Source organism: Polypterus senegalus, chromosome 11 (genome assembly GCF_016835505.1).
Source record: "Polypterus senegalus isolate Bchr_013 chromosome 11, ASM1683550v1, whole genome shotgun sequence".
Classification (NCBI taxonomy): Eukaryota; Metazoa; Chordata; class Cladistia; order Polypteriformes; family Polypteridae; genus Polypterus; species Polypterus senegalus.
Window position 1 is genome coordinate 157,947,930 of NC_053164.1, and position 19,309 is coordinate 157,967,238.

Sequence of the window (19,309 nt, forward strand, 5' to 3'; positions counted from 1 at the left end):
CCCCCAAGGTGGGAACATGCTAAATTAATTAATTTTTAAAATGCATGTAAAAAGAACATTCCCTTTGTACTGTAAAATGTGTGTAAACATAATAAATTAGTTCAAGCCAAATAAAAATACACAACCCGGTGATAACACTGCGCCTCGGATTACCTAAAAGCAGTTTAAAAGCTTTCCATGAGGTACCAGAGACAAAAAGGAGACCGACAGCCGCCATGCAGCTTCAGGCAAATGAGACCTGGTGAATGACTTCAAAACGCAAAAAACGTCAGAAAAAAATGCGCACGCTTTCCGAAACAAATGTGAGCAGATTACTACCTGTGTGAAAGTGGCGCGCATCGGGTGTGTAAGTGCCATAAGGCGTAACAAAATGCGAGGCATCTGTTTGAAGCTGACGTACTGACATCAAACTTGTTTCCTGCTGCCCAGGCATCGCCCACCGCTAGCAAAGGTGAGTCGCTGAATTCGAAGTGAGAAAATAAAAGACCGAGTGAGGGAGTGGCGCCACTTTACACGCTGTTCTACCGATCATGACTTTACTCTGGCGACTTTTCCTGACCTTAGGATTCTTTTCCCGCACGGAAATGCGATGCTCACCAATGACGTTTTATAAAAGTTGCTGGATACGTCGCTATCCAGGCATATTTGTTGATGTAACAGAGTCATTGGAGAAGGGAGCACAAATCTTGAGGATTTACTACGAAGACACGGCGCAGAAGTGCAGCAGAGCCTGCTGCCTATCGTGGAATGGTAAGACGAGTTATCTCTTTCACTCCGTACGAAATATTGATATTATTACTTCCCGCGAACCTAATCGGGAAAAGTGGAGACATTATGGTGATAGTTTTATTACTATAACAATGGTGTCCTCCTGGCATTAAATGTTGATTAATAGCTTTATAAGATAATTAATAGCAGCAGTAATTATAATGATGGGTGTCACGGTGCAAAGTAACCAACGCTTCTCCATCAGGGTCTCCGTGGCCCCAGCACGCTAAGCTCTAGTTTTGGTCTGGTCATTTTCTGCTACTTTTTCTTTTGAGTCCTCCCAAGTTTTAGTGGTTCGGGTTAGGTTATTTTAAAATATTTGGCGGTTAAATCATGCCTGAATTTGCACTGATACTCCTTTGCGATGCTTCCCTGATTTGCTTTGGCGGTCATAAATCGGATAAAAAAAAGTCAGAAAGTGGATGGATACTTACTCTAGAGTAATGAACACACTCCTTTCAAAAGTTTTGAGGACTTGAAATATATCTAAATTTAGCATCAGAAAATTAATCAATAACATGTATACAATTCGGTTATTAAATTAAACATTTATCGTTGCCCCTTTTTGTCCTGTAAATTGTTATATTAATGAAATTAGATTTTTTTCACGCACATTGTGAAACATTACCAGGTATTAGGTTATTTGGGCTCCAATTTACACTTTATTTAGAAAACGATAATTCCTTTAAATTACTTACTTTTTCATATAATTGTCCAATCCATCCATTTTGTATTCAGTGTAGATATTCATTTCGCATTCCTGCTGAAATAGCCGTGGACAAGGCGTCAGTTCAGGCACTGTAATTGCTTTCTCTTAAATAATAAAAACATACTTTTATTTTAACTATTGTGTTACTTTTCTAAAGAACTGTGACATTTAAATATTTGGTGAGTCACTATTTAGCTTAACCTACAAATCTTTCAACATGTGGTAATGAAACATGAAAGTTCATCAGATCTGACAAAACAGATGTTTACTTTCTTCAGTGTTCCACGTGCATCAATCCCAAAGCCCCACACTTGGTGGAGAGGAAGACAGCTCTTGATAGCTCCAACATCTGAAACAAATAATGTGTAGTCTTATACTGTATTTTCACTTCAGCCATATAATATGAAGTACATTGTGTTAAGCAAATTAATGCTCACAAAAATATTTACAAGCTAGACTGGCTTAAAAAACATACATGACAATAAAAGAAAGTATATGTTTATTAGTTATTGACTGAAATTTTGTGCTATCTTTTAAATTAGGGAACAACTGAACACACTGTGTCACATCTTTTGAAAAGCTGTAGTATACTACTCTATTGACATTTTATTTGGAAGCATTGATAATGTATGTTTATCAGACCAATTTAACCCACATACTGTATATTGTTAGAGCTTATAACACATTCTCAATGAAGCTTCAAAGAAAAACATAAGATGCTTTGAAGTTTGCTTTTTTGTTTTGCTTTTTACTTCGTGTTAACATACCTTTGGCTAATAGTCATTTTCAAGTAGAGCTGTCACAACATTAATTCATGTTTTCATAATTAACGTGCACCTGATGGGAGGGGCCCTGTCAATACGTCAAAAGCCATAATCATTCATAAGTTGTCTCCTTCCTAAACAGTGTAAATTATGATCTTAAAATTGAACTAATAAATTGCTAATTAAAAATGAACATTCTAAATTGATATTATGTGTATGTTGATGTGTACAGGCTGTCCACTGTCTACAGCTGTTTCCTGCCTTGTGACCAGTGTTGCTCAGATAAACTCCATCCACCAGTGACTATGAAACAGATTAAACAGGTTTAGTAATGTTATGTTATATACTGGGGGTCATTTTGAAAGTGAATGCAGACTAGAGGACCTTTATAAAATAAAAAATAATAATCTCATCCATTCCAAAAAAAAAATTAGTAAAACCTATGCATTTCAAAATAGTTTACTATCTAAAGCAATACTAACAATTGTTTATTGGTATGCTTTTATTTGTAATTGAGAGTCTGTAGGTCAAGAAAAATGCAATGGTCAAGAAAAATGCAATAGCATATGCAATTGGGTGTTTAAGTGTTCTTACCAAGGAAAGGATAGTATAGATTGTTTTATTGTAATGATTTAATCAATTGCAATATTTACTGCACACAATAGTTTTTAAGTTTAGAAATGCATGAATGACCCCTGCACTGGGGATTTTGTTTATAAAATTTTCTGTGAATTTGAATGTGAAAAATATGCATCAGGCAAAAAATAAGAAACTCTGATTTATAATATACACATTTATATGCAACTTAATTTTTTAAATCACAATCATTATGTAAACTTGCATGTGTGAAAGTGTCTTAAACCTCACCTGGATTGTCATTTTTAAACAAACATTTGTAGAGCATGCTAATCAACCTCATGCAATCAAGATGGTGTCGACCTTCACTGGCTGGTAGAGCAGCCTCTCACCTGATGTACCACCTGCATTTGAGTTTTGTGGTGTGCTCTGTGTAGTATGGAAGTGCAGTGGGACTAGATGTTATGGCAGTGCAAAATAAGTCATATTGTGTTAAACCATAGAATACAATAAAGAGCATGGTATTTTGAGCTTCTATATTTTGTTGGTTTTGGATTTCTAATTCTGACAAGTGACAACACATAGCAAATATATGTTTTCAGTGCAACTATACAGGATACTGCCTCTTTAAAGGGAACTAAGACATAGTCTACACATTACACCAATCACTTTTTGCTTTAATATGTTGTGTCAATGCACATTATAATAATTTAAGGCTGCATTTCCTAACTTGTTTAAGGTTGTGTTGTCATGTCCCAGTTTTTCTGTGTACTGATGGGTCACAGATACCATAAATATAAGCAAGTTCTCCATCCAGTCTTCTTTTATAAAACCTGATTTTTGTATTGGAAATTTTGTGTACTTTCGAGTCTTTTTTTTTTTTATGTGTATGCAAGTTTTATAAATCTGACGTGAGGGCTGTTTCTTGCCTTATGCTCATGCTGCTAGTATAGACTACAGACTCCTCAGTTTGAATAAGCAGGTTAGAGAATGTTATTCCAGATACTATAGCCTCCTTGTGTGCTTTCATTCCTGATGTCAGCTCTTCCTGTTCTGGTAGTATCACATACTGTATACAGCACCTGCCTAATCATGAATGCAGTAATATAGGTCTAAACCAAGATTCCAAGTAAAATAAGTTGTCTTCTGGTGATTTGACATTAGTAGTTAGCTTCCAGCTCTATAATACAAAAAATATGAAAGCTCTACTTATTCTGTCAGGTAACTCCTGTTGGATTTTATATTAGTGTGACTGGCTGTCAGGAAGGATAGTGTAGAAGTGGCATTAAGAAGCAACCATCAAACAACTGAGTCAGGATAGGTAGCGTTTTTTTTTTTTTAAATTTGTCTTGTGTTTTGTTTAAAAAGTCTAAAAAATCATCCACATTTACTCAGTAAGTACTCTGTTTGGTTACAAAGTGGTAAATAAGATATCATTATTCAGTTCCTTATTCTGTTCTCATATAGCATGTGTAAAAACACAGCAAGTCATCATTAAGTAAAAATTACATACATTATACAGGATTTGCGTGTTTATTACCATAAACTCCCGCATGCCACATAAAAATACTGTTACTTTGTGCCTTTTTAGTATTAGACAACTACCTTTATGTAAATATTTACAATGAATTCAGAAAGTACTCAGACTCCTTCAATTTCAGCATGCTTTATTTTTGTAGATTTAATTTTAATTAGATAAATTTGCCATTTTTGCTAATCGGTGTACACCTGATTTACCCATAATGAAAATGTGAAAACCTAAAACATAAAGGTTTACAAATTTACTAAAAATCAAAAACTGAAATTTTCCTCATTCCAATACATATAATTATATTGGAGTATATTTGTCAGCAAATCCTTTTAAAATACAATTCAAATAGACATACATTTTAACTGTTTACTGAAGTCTTAAGCTCAGTAGCAAATCTCTTAGTGAGGTCATCGTCATATATACATCTATTAGTATATACCTTTTTACTACTAATATACACAATCTAATCTTTGAAATTCATATTTTTTCTTTATAGTTTCCTGTAATGCTGCATTTTATGATTTTGAATCAATTCAAGGCAGAGAAAATTGCTTCCATCTAAATTGTCCTACATTAGAGAGCTGTCTTTTGAGAGGAAAGAACAATGTCATCTTATACAACATCAACAAAGGTAATGATAGTACCTTTTATTATAGAAATAATATAGAAAAATGATGAATGTAACTTAAAATACAAATAAAAATATAAATTAACAGCATTTAGTGATATTGATTTTTGGAGACATTACATTTTCCTATTTTGTGTGTATTGATCTACATATTAAAGTATTTAAATCATAAAGTGAAAAATTAGGGAAAATAGTATTTTCATTTGCCTAATTGCACATAATTGCATTAACAGTAATTGTCAAGATTGCACAAATGCTGCATTATACTGCTTTGCTTTAATTTGTGTTTTTAACATTATTCACTGCCATTTTATTTGGTTTTTGTGGACACTGCATTTTTGGGATGTTGCGGCCCTATGACACTCCATCTTGCTAAGTATGTACAGTATGTGCTGTGTAATATATGCCGCCTTCATGGCCATCCTAAAAGGTGTTAATGGCATTTAAGCTTTGTGTAATACAAATGGAAAACTCTGAAAAAGGTTTGACCTTATTTTGTTTTGACTTGTAGTTTACTGTACTGCTGTCCTGCAAACCTTGGTTACTAATCTTGGTACTCAGTGTATTGACCTCTGCCTCATCTAACAGTGTCTTTAATATGCTTATAAAGGAACATCAAAATAATATCCTTCCATTCCATAATAATATATGTTTTCTTAAAAAATACTGGGTGCAAGTTTCTGGTGCACAGTAAGCAAAGGAAACATACCTGGCCTGACCTGGTTGATTGTATTCTGTATTCTAATAGGGATGCAGTAACCAAGCCACAGGGGATGCACAAACCAGTGTGTTTCTTCATGCCGATCCCAAACCCGGATAAATGCGGAGGGTCACGTCAGTAAGGGCATCCGGTGTAAAATTTTGCCAAATCATTATGCGGACAACAATACAAATTTCCATACCGGATTGGTCCACCCCCGGGTTAACAACGACTGCCACCAGTACTGTTAGCCAACAGGGTGCTGGCGGAAATTGGGCTACTGTTGGCTGAAGGAGAAGAAGAGGGGGGAGATGTGTCCGGAGGCAGGAGGAGAGGAGGAAAGTAAAGAGAGTGGAACTGAGGGTAGGAACTTTGAATGTTGGCAGTATGACAGGTAAGGGGAGAGAGTTAGCAGATATGATGGAGAGAAGGAAGGTTGATATATTGTCCATGCAAGAGACTAAATGGAAGGGGAGTAAGGCCAGGTGTGGATTGGAGGTGGATTCAAATTGTTCTATTATGGTGTGGAAGGGAGGAGAAATGGGGTAGGAGTTATTCTGAAGGAACAGTATGTCAAGAATGTTTTGGAGGTGAAAGTGTCAGGCAGAGTAATGATTATGAAGCTGAAAAATTGGAGGTGTGATGATGAATGTGGTTAGTGCATATACAAAGAAGATTTTTGGAGTGAGGTGGATGAAGTGATGAACAGTGTACCCAAGGGACAGAAAGTGGTGATTGGAGCGGATTTCAATGGGCATGTTGGTGAAGTGAACAGTGGAGGCAAGGAGGTGATGGGTAGGTATGGTGTTAAGGAGCGGAATGAAGTAGGTTAGAGGATAGTGGATTTTGCCAAAAGGATGGATATGGCTGTGGTGAATACGTATTTTAAGAAGAGGGAAGAACATAGGGTTACGTACAAGAGTGGAGGAAGATGCACACAGGTAGATTACATCCTATGCATTAAGAGTTGATCTGAAGGAGGTTGAAGACTGCAAAGTGGTAGGAGGGGAAAGTGTAGTTAAGCAGCATAGGAAGGTAGTCTGTAGGATGACGTTGGAGATGAAGAAAATGAAGAGAGTGATGATCAAATGGTGGAAGTTGAAAAAGGAAGACTGCAAGGTTGAGTTTAGGGAGGAGGTGAGACAGTCACTGGGTGGCAGTGAAGAGTTACCAGACAGCTACCAGCAGATGTAGTAAGGGTGACAGCAAGAAGGGTGCTTGGCATGACATCTGGAAAGAGGAAGGAGGAAAAGCAAACTTGGTGGTGGAATTATGAAATACAGGAGAGTATACAGAGGAAGAGAATGGCAAAAAAGTGGGTTAGTCGGAGAGATGCAGAAAGTAGATGAGTACAAAGAGATAAGGCACAAGGTGAAGAAAGAGGTGGTGAAGGCTAAAGAAAAGGCATATGATAAGTTGTATGAGAGGTTGGACACTAAGGAGGGAGAAAAGAACCTGTACAGATTGGCTTAGACAGAGGGACCAAGCAGGGAAAGATGTGCAGCAGGTTAGGGTGATAAATTATAAAGATGGAAACGTACTCACAAGCGAGGAGAGTGTGTTGAGCAGATGGAAAGAGCACTTTGAGAGGCTGATGAATGAAGAGAACGAGAGAGAGAAGAGGTTGAATGATGTGGAGATAGTGAATCAGGAAGTGCAATGGATTGGCAAGGAGGAAGTAAGGACAGCTATGAAGAGGTTGAAAAATGGAAAGGCCGTTGGTCCAGATGACATACCTGTGGAAGCATGGAGGTTTTTAGGAGAGATGGCAGTCTAAAATGGGTAGTCCAGGTACATTTCTAGCACAGCCTTCTATCCAAAAAAAAAAAACACAAGCATTGACTTTATAGAGCAACATATGTTTTTAAAAGAACTGTAAATGATTGCCTTGTACTCCATCTTCTGCCACAATATAAGCACAATTAGCATCTTGAAAGAGAATATTTTAATAACAAATGATTACTATTGGGGCAGCACGGTGGTGCAGTGATAGCACTGCTGCATCGCAGTAAGGAGACCTGAGTTCGCTTCCCGGGTCCTCCCTGCGTGGAGTTTGTTCTCCCCGTGTCTGCGTGGGTTTCCTCCAGGTACTCCAGTTTCCTCCCACAGTCCAAAGACATGCAGGTTAGGTGCATTGGCTATCTTAAATTGTCCCAAGTGTGTGCTTGGTGTTTGGGTGTGTGTGCGTGCCCTGCAGGGAGCTAGCGCCTTGCCCAGGGTTTGTTCCTGCCTTGCGCCCTGTGGTGGCTGGGATTGGCTCCAGCAGACCCCCATGACCCTGGGTTAGGATAAAGCGGGTTGGATAATGGATAGATGATTACTATAGGATTATACAATGTTGATATGAGGTCTTTGTTCCCATATATACAAAAAAAATTATCAAAATGAAATCAAAATTCCATTAGTATTTTTTAAATTTGTATTTAGACCTCATTTAGATCCAAAAAAGAAGCTACTGTCTGTGTCAAAAACCATCACTTTGACATTCAGTGATATTTTGAAATTCAGTATGACTTTTGCAGTGCTGTGAACCTTTAGTTGAGAACATCCAGTGATCTATGTATGCATCTTCATTAAAATCTGTAAAGCTTAGAACATTGCACTAAATTTTTAAAAGGATGTCCTTATTTTCCTTTGTTAAGTCGTTTCTCATGTTAGTAACAATTAGGTTTAGGCCTGAAAAACCATGTTCACACTCTGCTGTACTTGGGCTAATTGGACAGAGAGCTCTCAAAAGCTCCAGTATAACAAAAAGGAGGCATTATTTTCTTTTAGGAGCCCGTAATACAGTACATATCTGTTAACTATAAGATTCCCTAATCTTTTATAATTCATGGGCTTCCACTCATGAAAATACCCTTTCTGAAACTACATCACACAGGATTTGTTGGTAATAGCAGTAAAGCTCTCTGATTTCCTCTTTGCCATCCTGCCTAGGCAAATCTGTCTCAAATGCCTTTCAAATTACTGGTCCATTGTCAAGGCCTTTACAAAGTAAAGGAGAGAAAGGGACTCGACTTTTATCCTCAATTTTTGCGCGCTCCATGTGTACATCAGGCATGTAAGTGTAGGGAATGAGAACATCAAAGTGCCCATTCGTAACATCTCCCGAAAACCTAAGTTTTTTTTTATCCCCTCAAAAGCCTGTCCAAAGTCGTACAATGTCAGCCCAAATCTGTACCGCTAAAGACGGAGTTTCATGCACTAAAGAAGCTGTAGATGAGAATTAGCAAGCACCATCTCCCATGATATTTACTTATTTATTACGCGGTGAGGCGTTTGTACTCCATCAACATTAAATAATTTCCAGAGACATAATTTTGTCTATTTTTTCAGCGCATTGCGCACAAAAGCAAGGAAACGATAAGAGCTCCAGAACTCTGCTCACATTGCGTCGCTTCGTACCTCAAGCCTCAAGTAGTAAGTACCGCTACGCTTTGCACTCACGGGACGGAAGGACAATCCCGAACGCTTCTATATAGTAGATTATTGTACTGTACATTTATTTGCACACAAACACACACAGTTCTTACACACAACCACTAACCTATGAAGGCACAACCTCTATAGGAGAGTCTTCAGAGGTGGTGCAGTATCTTCAGCAGGTGCGATGTTGTCTTCTTCCGCTGAAGGAGTACTAGGAGTAGGCAGTGGGTGTCTGGGTGCACGGCTGAAGAACATCTTGATAGGCAGTTGCTGGCGCTGTCTTTTCCTATGCGTGAGGAGGCTTTTGTAGGGTATTGCCATCGTTAATCATATCCAAGAGTTTCACCTTCTCCTGGATAGTAAGCATCTTCCTCCGGCGCTTAGTTTTATTGTCAGAAGGCTTAGAAAAAGCAGCACGTTTAGGAGCCATCGTAGGGCTTAGATAAAAGTTCTCAGAAAGCGCATGAGTAGTGACGTAAGCGTGTATGAGAATAAAATCGCGATAGAGTGAAGCCGCGAAAGTCAAAGCGTGATATATAGCAAGGGATCACTGTACAGCCATACAAGTTTTCCGGTGTTCATTGCCGATGCTCTTTCTTGGGTTCACAACCTCTCTGTCAGGAACTCTGGGAGAGTTTCCGTGTGATGCACATGCACATGGGAGGCAGCTAAAGGGCTCAAAAGAGGGTAATTCGGTGCTGGACCAGGGGATGGCAGAGTGCACTGATCCTTTCTTTTTCCTCTGCAGACCAACCACAGGAAATTCCTCATGTGTCTAATGACATTGTTTCTGGTCCGGTGGCCAATGACACAACTTCCAGCTCCGGGCCCTGATGATATTACTTCCAGTTCTGGACTCGATGACATCACTTTCCAGTCCCTGTCCAAATGACGTTGTTTGCCCTGTTTGTTACCTCAGTTCTGTTTTGTACTCAAGTCTTTAAAGACCTATTTTTCACATTTTGCCTTTTTTTTCCAAACCAATTTTCAAGTATACGGAGTGGCTGCCCCAAAACTTTTTGTGGTGTCTTTTGCATCCTTTCACACTCCATATCATGCAATTTCACTCAGAGATTACACAGTTAATTAAAGTTTTGTCTCTTTTTTGCAGAGTAATAATATACCTTGAACATGTTTTACGTCTTTTCTCAAACCCAGTAAAGTAGATACATTGATTTTTGCATCCAGAAATCAAGTTTATAATTTACACAGTGAACTGACGTGACATTATTGTTTGAAAATTTAAGAACTATCCCTGTTCTACCACTAGTTATCACTGCAGCACCATCAGTATTAAACATAGCTAATTGATGTATCTGGATTGTATCTGACAAATTTTCCAAACAAAGGGCAGTACACCCCAGTTTGGAGTTTATGGTTTCCAGAATTCCAGTTGTATCATCATTTATTAGATCTTGGTGGCTGACTATCTTAGCAGCAGGTTGATTGTGTCCCTTGACATACCTTAAGGAAATTGTTTTCTCTTCAATTATCAGTAGAGGAATCACCGTGAAACTGTGTTAGGATATAGTGGGTTGGATAATGGATGGATGGATGGAATCGGCTAAAATGTAAATAAACCTAGCATGTCTTACTTATTCTGCCAAATTAATTTTCATTTTTCAAGAAATACATTTAACAATTATGTAAAAGCCTTTCTTGACAAAAAGATTTTTTTAGTCAAGTCCATTTTTCCTCCGCATGGCAGTCAACGTCATAGATGGCAAGACGTTTAGCCTTCTTTGCAACTGCTGATGCCTTGTTGAGAAAGGATCTCATTTTCAAATGCTGATTTTCTAGCATCAGAAGGATATTTCTGCCTGTTGGTATTTCTTTCGTCACTGTTATGCTTTTTAGTATCTTACACTCATTGTGTAGTCAATCTGCTGTTATGCTTTCTAATCATTTCAGTCCTAAAATGAATTGTGCCTGAAAATGAAGAGCTGCTTTTATCTGTTGTTTTTGAGTGCTTTCTGCACACAAAACAAAACATTCTATAACTTGGTCCTAATGCTGTTAGCTCCCTGCTGTAGTTATATTCACAATTCCTATCACTTAGAATTGATGCTGAAGCTATTCTGGAACTATTCATCAGGCCATCTAATTTTTTATTTATTTTTTTTTAAACCATATTGAAATAATTTTATTTATTCTTGTGTTATGTATGTTGTGGTAAGGCACAGAACAATTAACTTTCAGAATTTTGCATTTGCACTTTCTAAAATCATTTGTTTTAATGAATGTACTATTATTTCCTGCTTTGTGAATCTACTGATGCAGTCTGAAATGGTAAACGTCTACCTTTAAAAGTGACAGTCAATTAAACTTGAGCAAGATGAATTGAGTTTTTAAAGGGCCTCCCATTTTTATGAAAGTGTTTTTGATGAAGAGAAGCTTTGAAGGTCCAAAAAGCGAAAGCCATGTTCTCCCCGTGTCAGTGTGGGTTTCCTCCAGGTACTCCGGTTTCCTCCCACAGTCCAAAGACATGCAGGTTAGGTGCATTGGCGATTATAAATTGTCCCTAGTGTGTGCTTAGTGGATGTGTGTGTGAGTGTGCGCGCGTGCCATGCAGTGGGCTGGCACCCTGCCCGGGGTTTGTTTCCTGCATTGCGCCCTGCGTTGGCTGGGATTGGCTCCAGCAGACCCCCGTGACCCTGTAGTTAGGATTTAGTGGGTTGGATAATGGATGGATGGATATATCAACAACCATAATTTATTGATGAATTTAATTGAGAAAATGTACTTTGTGCAGTTCTTATAATTTCCATACTAACAATTGGATACAAGCTGATTACCCTGACCTTGCTCTTATGTGATTGGAGAACCCAGGAAAATAAAAACAGCCATAGCTTTCATCAGGTCTATTATCTCTCAAAAAACTTTTTGTAAGCAATGTGATGTGCCTTTTTAGTTTAGAGATTGACTTCTAGCCTGTCTTCCTTTTTCAGTGTTGTGCCTGTACTAGTTTTTGTGCAGTTTGAGTTTAATTACTATTTATGAATTGTAGTCTTTAATAAAAAATATATGCCAGCCTATTTTTAAATGTGTAATCTTTATATTGAGGACATTTGAAGTTAATAATTTCATGGCATTTTTTTTACTGTCACTCAAAAAACAGGAATAGGATTGTTACTTAGTTATCAGGTTGACCAAATCGTTATGTAATGCTTCTGTCTTGAATCCTACAGGAATTGACCCAGACCTGCTTGTATTTGGAAAACATAGTACTTCAAGTCTTCGCATGTGGACTAATTTGTCATCTTCAAAGCACAATGATTCGGACTCATTATCTTCTGAAAAGAGACAGTTTCATCGCCCACCTTTTAGTACCCTTATGAGGTCAACTTTTACTACTGCTTTACATAAATATGACAAAAGCATTCATAACACACTCGAAAGTACTACTTCTTCTCCTTCATTTTTAAAATCTAACATCACCATCTGGTCTACATTCTATTCAGTTGAAAGTCACAGGAAGAATTTGGATCAAAATACAGAAGCTTTTTTCAGTGGTGTCAACATTTCTACTCAACGTTCTACATCAGTTCCCATTACTGCAGCCTCAAAGTTCACCCCAAAGACCTGGCCACAGCTAACCACTGCCTTGATGACCACTCGGCCTTATTCTAATCTTGCTTTTCCAGCTTACTTGGATAACAGCAAGCATTACCCAAATGAAACCAAAGGCTACATTAATAGGAATTACACTTCTGAAGACAAACCAAAATTGTCATTCTGGGGGATTGCAAATTACCTCATGTTGGTTCCTTTGGTCATCTTCTCAACAGTGTTTATTTTGTGCTTTTGTATTGTAATGTTCATAGTCAGTCATTGCATTAGAAAGAGGGGTCATTACAAACCAGTGTGGAAGCCTGAAAGGAGCACAATGTACTTGGTAAAATATGTGATTGTAAATGAAAGTCTGTGAACAAATATCATAACAAAAAGAAACTCACAAAAATATATCCCATTGTTCACTTAAGTTTTTCAAGGCAGCAGTACCATACACTGTAAAATATATGTCCTCACAAAATGTTATTTAGAAAATCAAAGCAGTATGCTTTGGCTTCTATTCATTTCAAAAGCTTTAGTTAAATGATAAAATGGTAAGAAGTGCTTTGAATCTTGATTCTGTGATGTTAATTATCAGCTAATATATTTATTATTAAATTATGTAGAAAGAGCTCTATTTTAACACAAAACCACATTAACCAAGCTTTTAACTGTGAAAATGTTACTTGAAGCTTCAACACAGTGTCACAAACCTCCCAAAATGATATTCCACCTGTCATTTTAAACATTATTCATATTATACTGTATCATGATTTAATTAATAAAACATATTTTAATCCAAAAAAATCTGGGAGTGCTACTGAACCTAAGCTGCACATCTGTAAGATGTGAGAGAATTTTATTTGTGCATGAAAAAAGATAGTAATTTTACCCTCTCTCACCTCTGTGGATTTAAATATCAGGAAAGAACTGAAACAAGTTTTAACAAGGTGGAGTAAAGTTATTGTGGTGTGATGTAAGAAACTGATAACTTATACAGAAAATAATTAAGTTATTCCTGCTACAGGTTATCCTACAACTTTCTTAAAGATGGAAAATTCTTACTGTTTTATACATTTACTGTATGATGGATGTTATGTTTTTAAAAATAACGTAAAAATGTATTTTCCTTGTCACTGGATGTTAGATGTATCTTATATTAGGACTTACTGAGGAATAGTTGATGATTATTGGTTAAATCTTGATATGTAGACCCATAAAATGGAAAGAATGTGCACATGACTGTATAGTGATAAAAAACTTGGAAGTAAGATGAAGAAAAAGTTCTCTGTTTAATTGGAGGAGATGAAAGCAAAACCTTTTTGCTGAAATGTTTTCAATGCTTATTGCTGCTGCAGAAACAAGATGAGAAAATATATTTGGCTTCTTGAGTCATATGTTCTCTCTCTCTCCCTGTTCTATGTTGACATTGTAGCCTACCAGGCTGACAGACTCCTAATTGCAGGTGACAGACAACTGGGTAATGGAAATCGTAATGAAACCTCTTAAAACTGGGCTCTAATTTGTTGGTTTATAACTATTTAGGATGCTTCTTTCAATAGCTATTTAATTCATTTTACAAAATGTTGCTGAACAGTAATATGTGTTGTTTTTACTGCACATTGTTAATGTTATATTTTTGACAGAAAGTGTTTTAGTAGTGTAAAAACGAAGAGACTCGACACACGCAAAAATGTTTGGGGCAGCCACCCGTATAATGTTCCTAGCTACAAAGGTTTACTTTTTCATTCAACAGAGTAGTTGATCATACAGAGTCCAAGACAGAACTGGTGAAGGTTGGAAAAGATGGCAGTTTTAAGTGGTCAGAGAGGAAGTAATGTATGTCAACCAGAAGAGATGTAGGGTGACCAGAAGTGATGTTTGTCTGACATCAGCCTGGGCGTCGGAACTGGAAGTGACATTCTTCTGGGCGCCAGGACCGGAAGTGACGTTCTTCTGGGTGCCAGGACCGGAAGTGACGTTCTTCTGGGCGCCAGAACCGGAAGTGACGTTCTTGATTCAGATATGTTTTCCTGCAGCTGGTCTGTAGAGATAGCAGGAGAAGGTTTAATGCACCCCGCTATCCCCTGGCCCGGCGTGAAATTACCTTTACTTGGTCCACACAATGTCCCCCTATTCGCACGTGTGTGACAGTAGGATTCACCTGAGCATCTCTAGTGCAAGTGAAATTAGTTCCCTTTGTGGGCATGTAGTCCCCCTAGGGCAGGAGGATCACTCTTTCTGACAAAGTTTGTCAGGTTTGATAGAGATTCAGATTATTGCATTATTAAAACTGCAAATTCAAAGTCCAACTCTACCATGAGATTATTTGAGTTGAACTTATGTACAGAGTTAATTCGAATATGATGTAAAAAAACTCTTAGTTAATTCATTTATGTTTTACATATTGAAATAGATGAAGCCTTTAAGAACGGCAAAGGTGCTTAAAGTAAACGTTTTGAATTTTTAATGTCATGTAAGTTATTATTATTTCACAGTCAAGGCATGCATTCAGTTGCCCCATAAATGTGTGTTGTTAAGTGAAGCATCATCTAAAAAGTAATAAAAACCTTCCTCCGGCATCTTACAATGGTACCCAATGATACACTGGAGCAAACATGAAATAAAAGCCTTAAAACATATCCATCCTATTGAAGCCAAGAATGCTACCAAGTAATAATTCCCATCTGGAAGTGTCATACATTTAGGAAAAAGTGAATATCCACATCATTTTCACAATTTCTTTGAGACAATCCTTGTCAAATTTAAAGGAGTTCACCTTTCCCATCCATTTATTTTTTTCTCTCAAAAACTTTTCACCTTGAGAGGTATGATTTCATGAATAGTGTAGTTGCAGTCATATTTTGATAACAATTTAAGTGCTCAGGCTGAACTGGTTTCCAGTGAAATTTTCAATTTGTCAAGGATTAACAGAAAAAAGCTCTCATTTAATATCATTGATATGTCCACATTTGAAAATGAAGAATTATCATTGCTGAACTCTTTATACGAGTCTGAACATGGTGATGAAACAGTTCAGGAAAGCTCAGAACAAATGGCAATACACTTGTGGAAAATTTCAAATAATGTCTACAAATGACAAGTGCCAATGTTGCAGAGAGTGGGATTTATTGAAACTGCTACTGAAGACATAGACATGTTGTTGGAAAAATCTGTTTTATTCTTCAAGGCTTCCATTTCAGCCATCAATTACTGTAACTGGAGTAATTGTAGGACTGAAGCAAGAAGATCACATGGGCAGCTTTTGTTAGAGTAAGTTTGTTTATTGCTCTTGTTAGCTTCATTGACATATTGCTTTGCGCTGATTCCTCCTAGCGCTATGTGACAGTGTGCAGTTTGTATATGCTCCTTGGGTCTTTGGTTACCTCATATACTCCAAACATGTGCATGTTACAGTGGGGCCAAGCAGATTTCACATATTCTGATAAATTATACTGCGCAGCAGTACTGTTCATTATTTAAACGCAGCCTGTAGTAAAAGGTGATTATGAACATTTTTCATTCCTTCCTTGCCTGGATGTAGTTGTTCTTGGACATTAGTCATTAGTTGAATGTTTAAAAAACTGCTCAAAAAATTTAAAGGAACACTTTGAAAACACATCAGATCTCAATGGGAAAAAGAAATCCTCCTGGATATCTATACTGATATAGACTGGGTAATGTGTTAGGAACGAAAGGATGCCACATCGTTTGATGGAAATGAAAATGATCAACCTAAAGAGCCCTGAATTCAAAGACGCCCCAAAAATCAGAGTGAAAAAATTATGTGGCAGGCTAGTCCATTTTGCCAAAATTTAATTGCAGCAACTCAAAATTGTACGCAGCACTTTGTATGGCCCCTGTGTTCTTGTATACATGCCTGACAGCATTGGTGCATGCTTCTAATGAGATGACAGATGGTGTTGTGGGGGATCTCCTCCCAGATCTGGACCAGGGCATCACTGAGCTTCTGGACAGTCTGAGGTGCAACCTGTTGACATTGGATGGACCAAAACATAATGTCCCAGAGGTGTTCTATTGGATTTAGGTCAGGAAAGTGTGGTGGCCAGTCAATGGTATCAATTCCTTCATCCTCCAGGAACTGCCTGCATACTCTCACCACATGAGGCCAGGAATTGTCGTGCACCAGGAGCCACTGTACCAGCATAGGGTCTGACAATGGGTCCAAGGATTTCATCCTAATACCTAATGGCAGCCAAGGTGCCTTTGTCAAGCCTGTAGCGGTCTGTGTGACCCTTTATGGATATGCCTCCCCAGACAATCATTAACCCACCACCAAACTGCTCATGCTGAATGATGTTACAGGCAGCATAATGTTCTCCATGGCTTCTCCAGATCCTTTCACTTCTGTCACGTGCTCAGGGTGAACCTGCTCTCATCTGTAAAAAGCACAGGGCACCAGTGGTGCATCTGCCAATTCTGGTATTCTATGGCGAATGCCATTCGAGCTGCATGCTGCTGGGCAGTGAGCTCAGGGCCCATTAGAGGACATGGGGCCCTTGGGTCACCCTCATGAAGTCTTTCTGGGTGTTTGGTCAGAGACATTCACACCAGTGGCCTGCTGGAGGTCATTTTGTAGGGCTCTGGCAGTGCTCATCCTGTTCCTCCTTGCCCAAAGGAGCAGATACTGGTCCTGCTGATGGGTTATGGACCTTCTATGGCCCTCTCCAGCTCTCCTAGAGTAACTGCTTGTCTCCTAGAATCTCCTCCATGCCCTTGAGACTGTGCAGGGCGACACAGCAAACCTTCTGGCAATGACACGTATTGATGTGCCATCCTGGAGAAGTTGGACTACCTGTGCAACCTCTGTAGGGTCCAGGTATCGCCTCATGCTACCAGTAGTGACACTGACTGTAGCCAAATGCAATACTAGTGAAGAAACAGTCAGAAAAGATGAGGAGGGAAAAATGTCAGTGGCCTCCACCTGTTAAACCATTCCTGTTTTGGGGCTCATCTCATTGTTGCCCCTCTAGTGCATCTGTTGTTAATTTCATTAACACCACTGCAGCTGAAACTGATTAACAACCCTCTCTGCTACTTAACTGACCAGATTAATATCCCATAAGTTTCATTGACTTTATGCTATTCTCTGATTAAAAAGTGTTCCTTTAATTCTTTTGAGCAGTATATTTAACCAAAGCACCACAGTAAGGGATTCATTTGAACTATGAATGCAAAAGTTTTTCATTTTATTTTCATAACCAGGTATGTGAATTTTGCAAACCATTTTAGTTAAAATGGAATATCACATTAAACAGTTACTTCATCATATTCTACTCCAGTGCTTCCAGTTAGCACTATGGCCTCAAGTATGGTTGTTTTCCCGAAGACTCCTCCCATTCAAGCCGCTATGATCAAAGAAGCAGACATACATATCCTTCCTTCTTGAAATATTGTGCCAGAAATCTATGATAAAGATTAGTTAGTTGTAACTTAATTTTGCTATGATAAATAAAGAAAATTGAAACCTCATTTTCTTTTAAGTGAGTGTATGTGATTCAGGTTTGCTTTAGTGCCCCATAGACCACCAGTTGCTGTTTTTTTTATTTATAAATAATCATGGTGGCGGCACGGTGATGCAATGGTAGCACTGCTGCCTCACACTTAGGAGACCTGGGTTCGCTTCCCAGGTCCTCCCTGTGTGGAGTTTGGATGTTCTCCCCGTGTCTGAGTGGGTGCTCCAATTTCCTCCCACAGTCTAAAGACATGCAGGTTAGGTGCATTGGCGATTCTAAATTGTCCCTAGTGTGTGCTTGGTGTGTGGGTGTGTGTGTGCTCTGCAGGGCTTGTTCCTGCCTTGCACCCTATGTTAGCTGGGATTGGCTGCAGCAGACCCCTGTGACCCTGTAGTTAGGATATAGCTGGTTGAATAATGGATGGATGGAATAATCATTCATTTAGAAATTGTACCCAAGAACTAGTGTGCAAAATTAAAGTCTTGTATGTTCATTACTTTCTGAGATTTGGACTCCCTTTCTTGAAGAAGATTGATATATTATTTGCAGTTCTCATGACACTGGGACTGGATAAAAGCCTTTGTGATAGCATGTGTTTGTATTAATTGAGGCAGGATGTGCCACAGCATATGTCATCCGGACATAAAGAATTTCTTTACTTGATTTCCCATAGGTATACTGATACAAAGTCTGAATAAATTATGTGTTAGAAATCCTTGTAGTAAAGTATTTATCATCTATCTATCTATTTGACTAAGTTCACTGCAAACTGATTTCAGTGCCAAAGTGAACACAGAATTCTTGACTTCTAAAAAGTAGTTCCAGTATTTCAACAAAACACCCTATCCAGTATTGGTTGGAGGACAGTTTCATTGTTCTCCTGTAACTCTGGCAGAATGTCTGTGGAATGCAGTGTAAGAGAAGACAGATGTCAGCTCTGAGAGGATACAATCTTCATTGACCGCACTATGCCTGAGGTTGTCTGTCCAAGCTTAATGAAGTGGCAACATATTTCAGTGCTTTTATCAGAAACATCTTCAGTGACATAAGGAAATCTTAACTAGCAAACTAGCAAAATATAATCTTTTACCTGGAAAAACGAAACTACATATCCCATCGTGCATTGTAAAATGGACGGGGCGTGTGTGAAACTACATGCCTGCGTAGCACTCACGGGA

General features: G+C 38.3%; 1 protein-coding gene across 3 annotated transcripts; it reads left to right on the forward strand.

Annotated features, from left to right (window-relative positions):
* Positions 1-207: 207 nt before the first annotated feature.
* On the forward strand, positions 208-13,925 carry LOC120539649 (MANSC domain-containing protein 4-like). Of its 3 annotated transcripts, XM_039769967.1 has the most exons (4): positions 208-451; positions 565-750; positions 4,845-4,979; positions 12,291-13,925. In XM_039769967.1, the coding sequence occupies exons 2-4, from the start codon at positions 585-587 to the stop codon at positions 13,028-13,030; spliced, it is 1,041 nt and encodes a 346-aa protein (XP_039625901.1). In that variant the 5' UTR covers positions 208-451; positions 565-584; the 3' UTR covers positions 13,031-13,925. The 3 variants fall into 3 exon arrangements, with proteins under 3 accessions (XP_039625901.1, XP_039625900.1, XP_039625902.1); XM_039769966.1 differs by lacking the exon at positions 208-451 and having other exon boundaries at positions 461-750; XM_039769968.1 differs by lacking the exons at positions 208-451; positions 4,845-4,979 and having other exon boundaries at positions 461-750.
* The last annotated feature ends 5,384 nt before the right edge of the window (positions 13,926-19,309 follow it).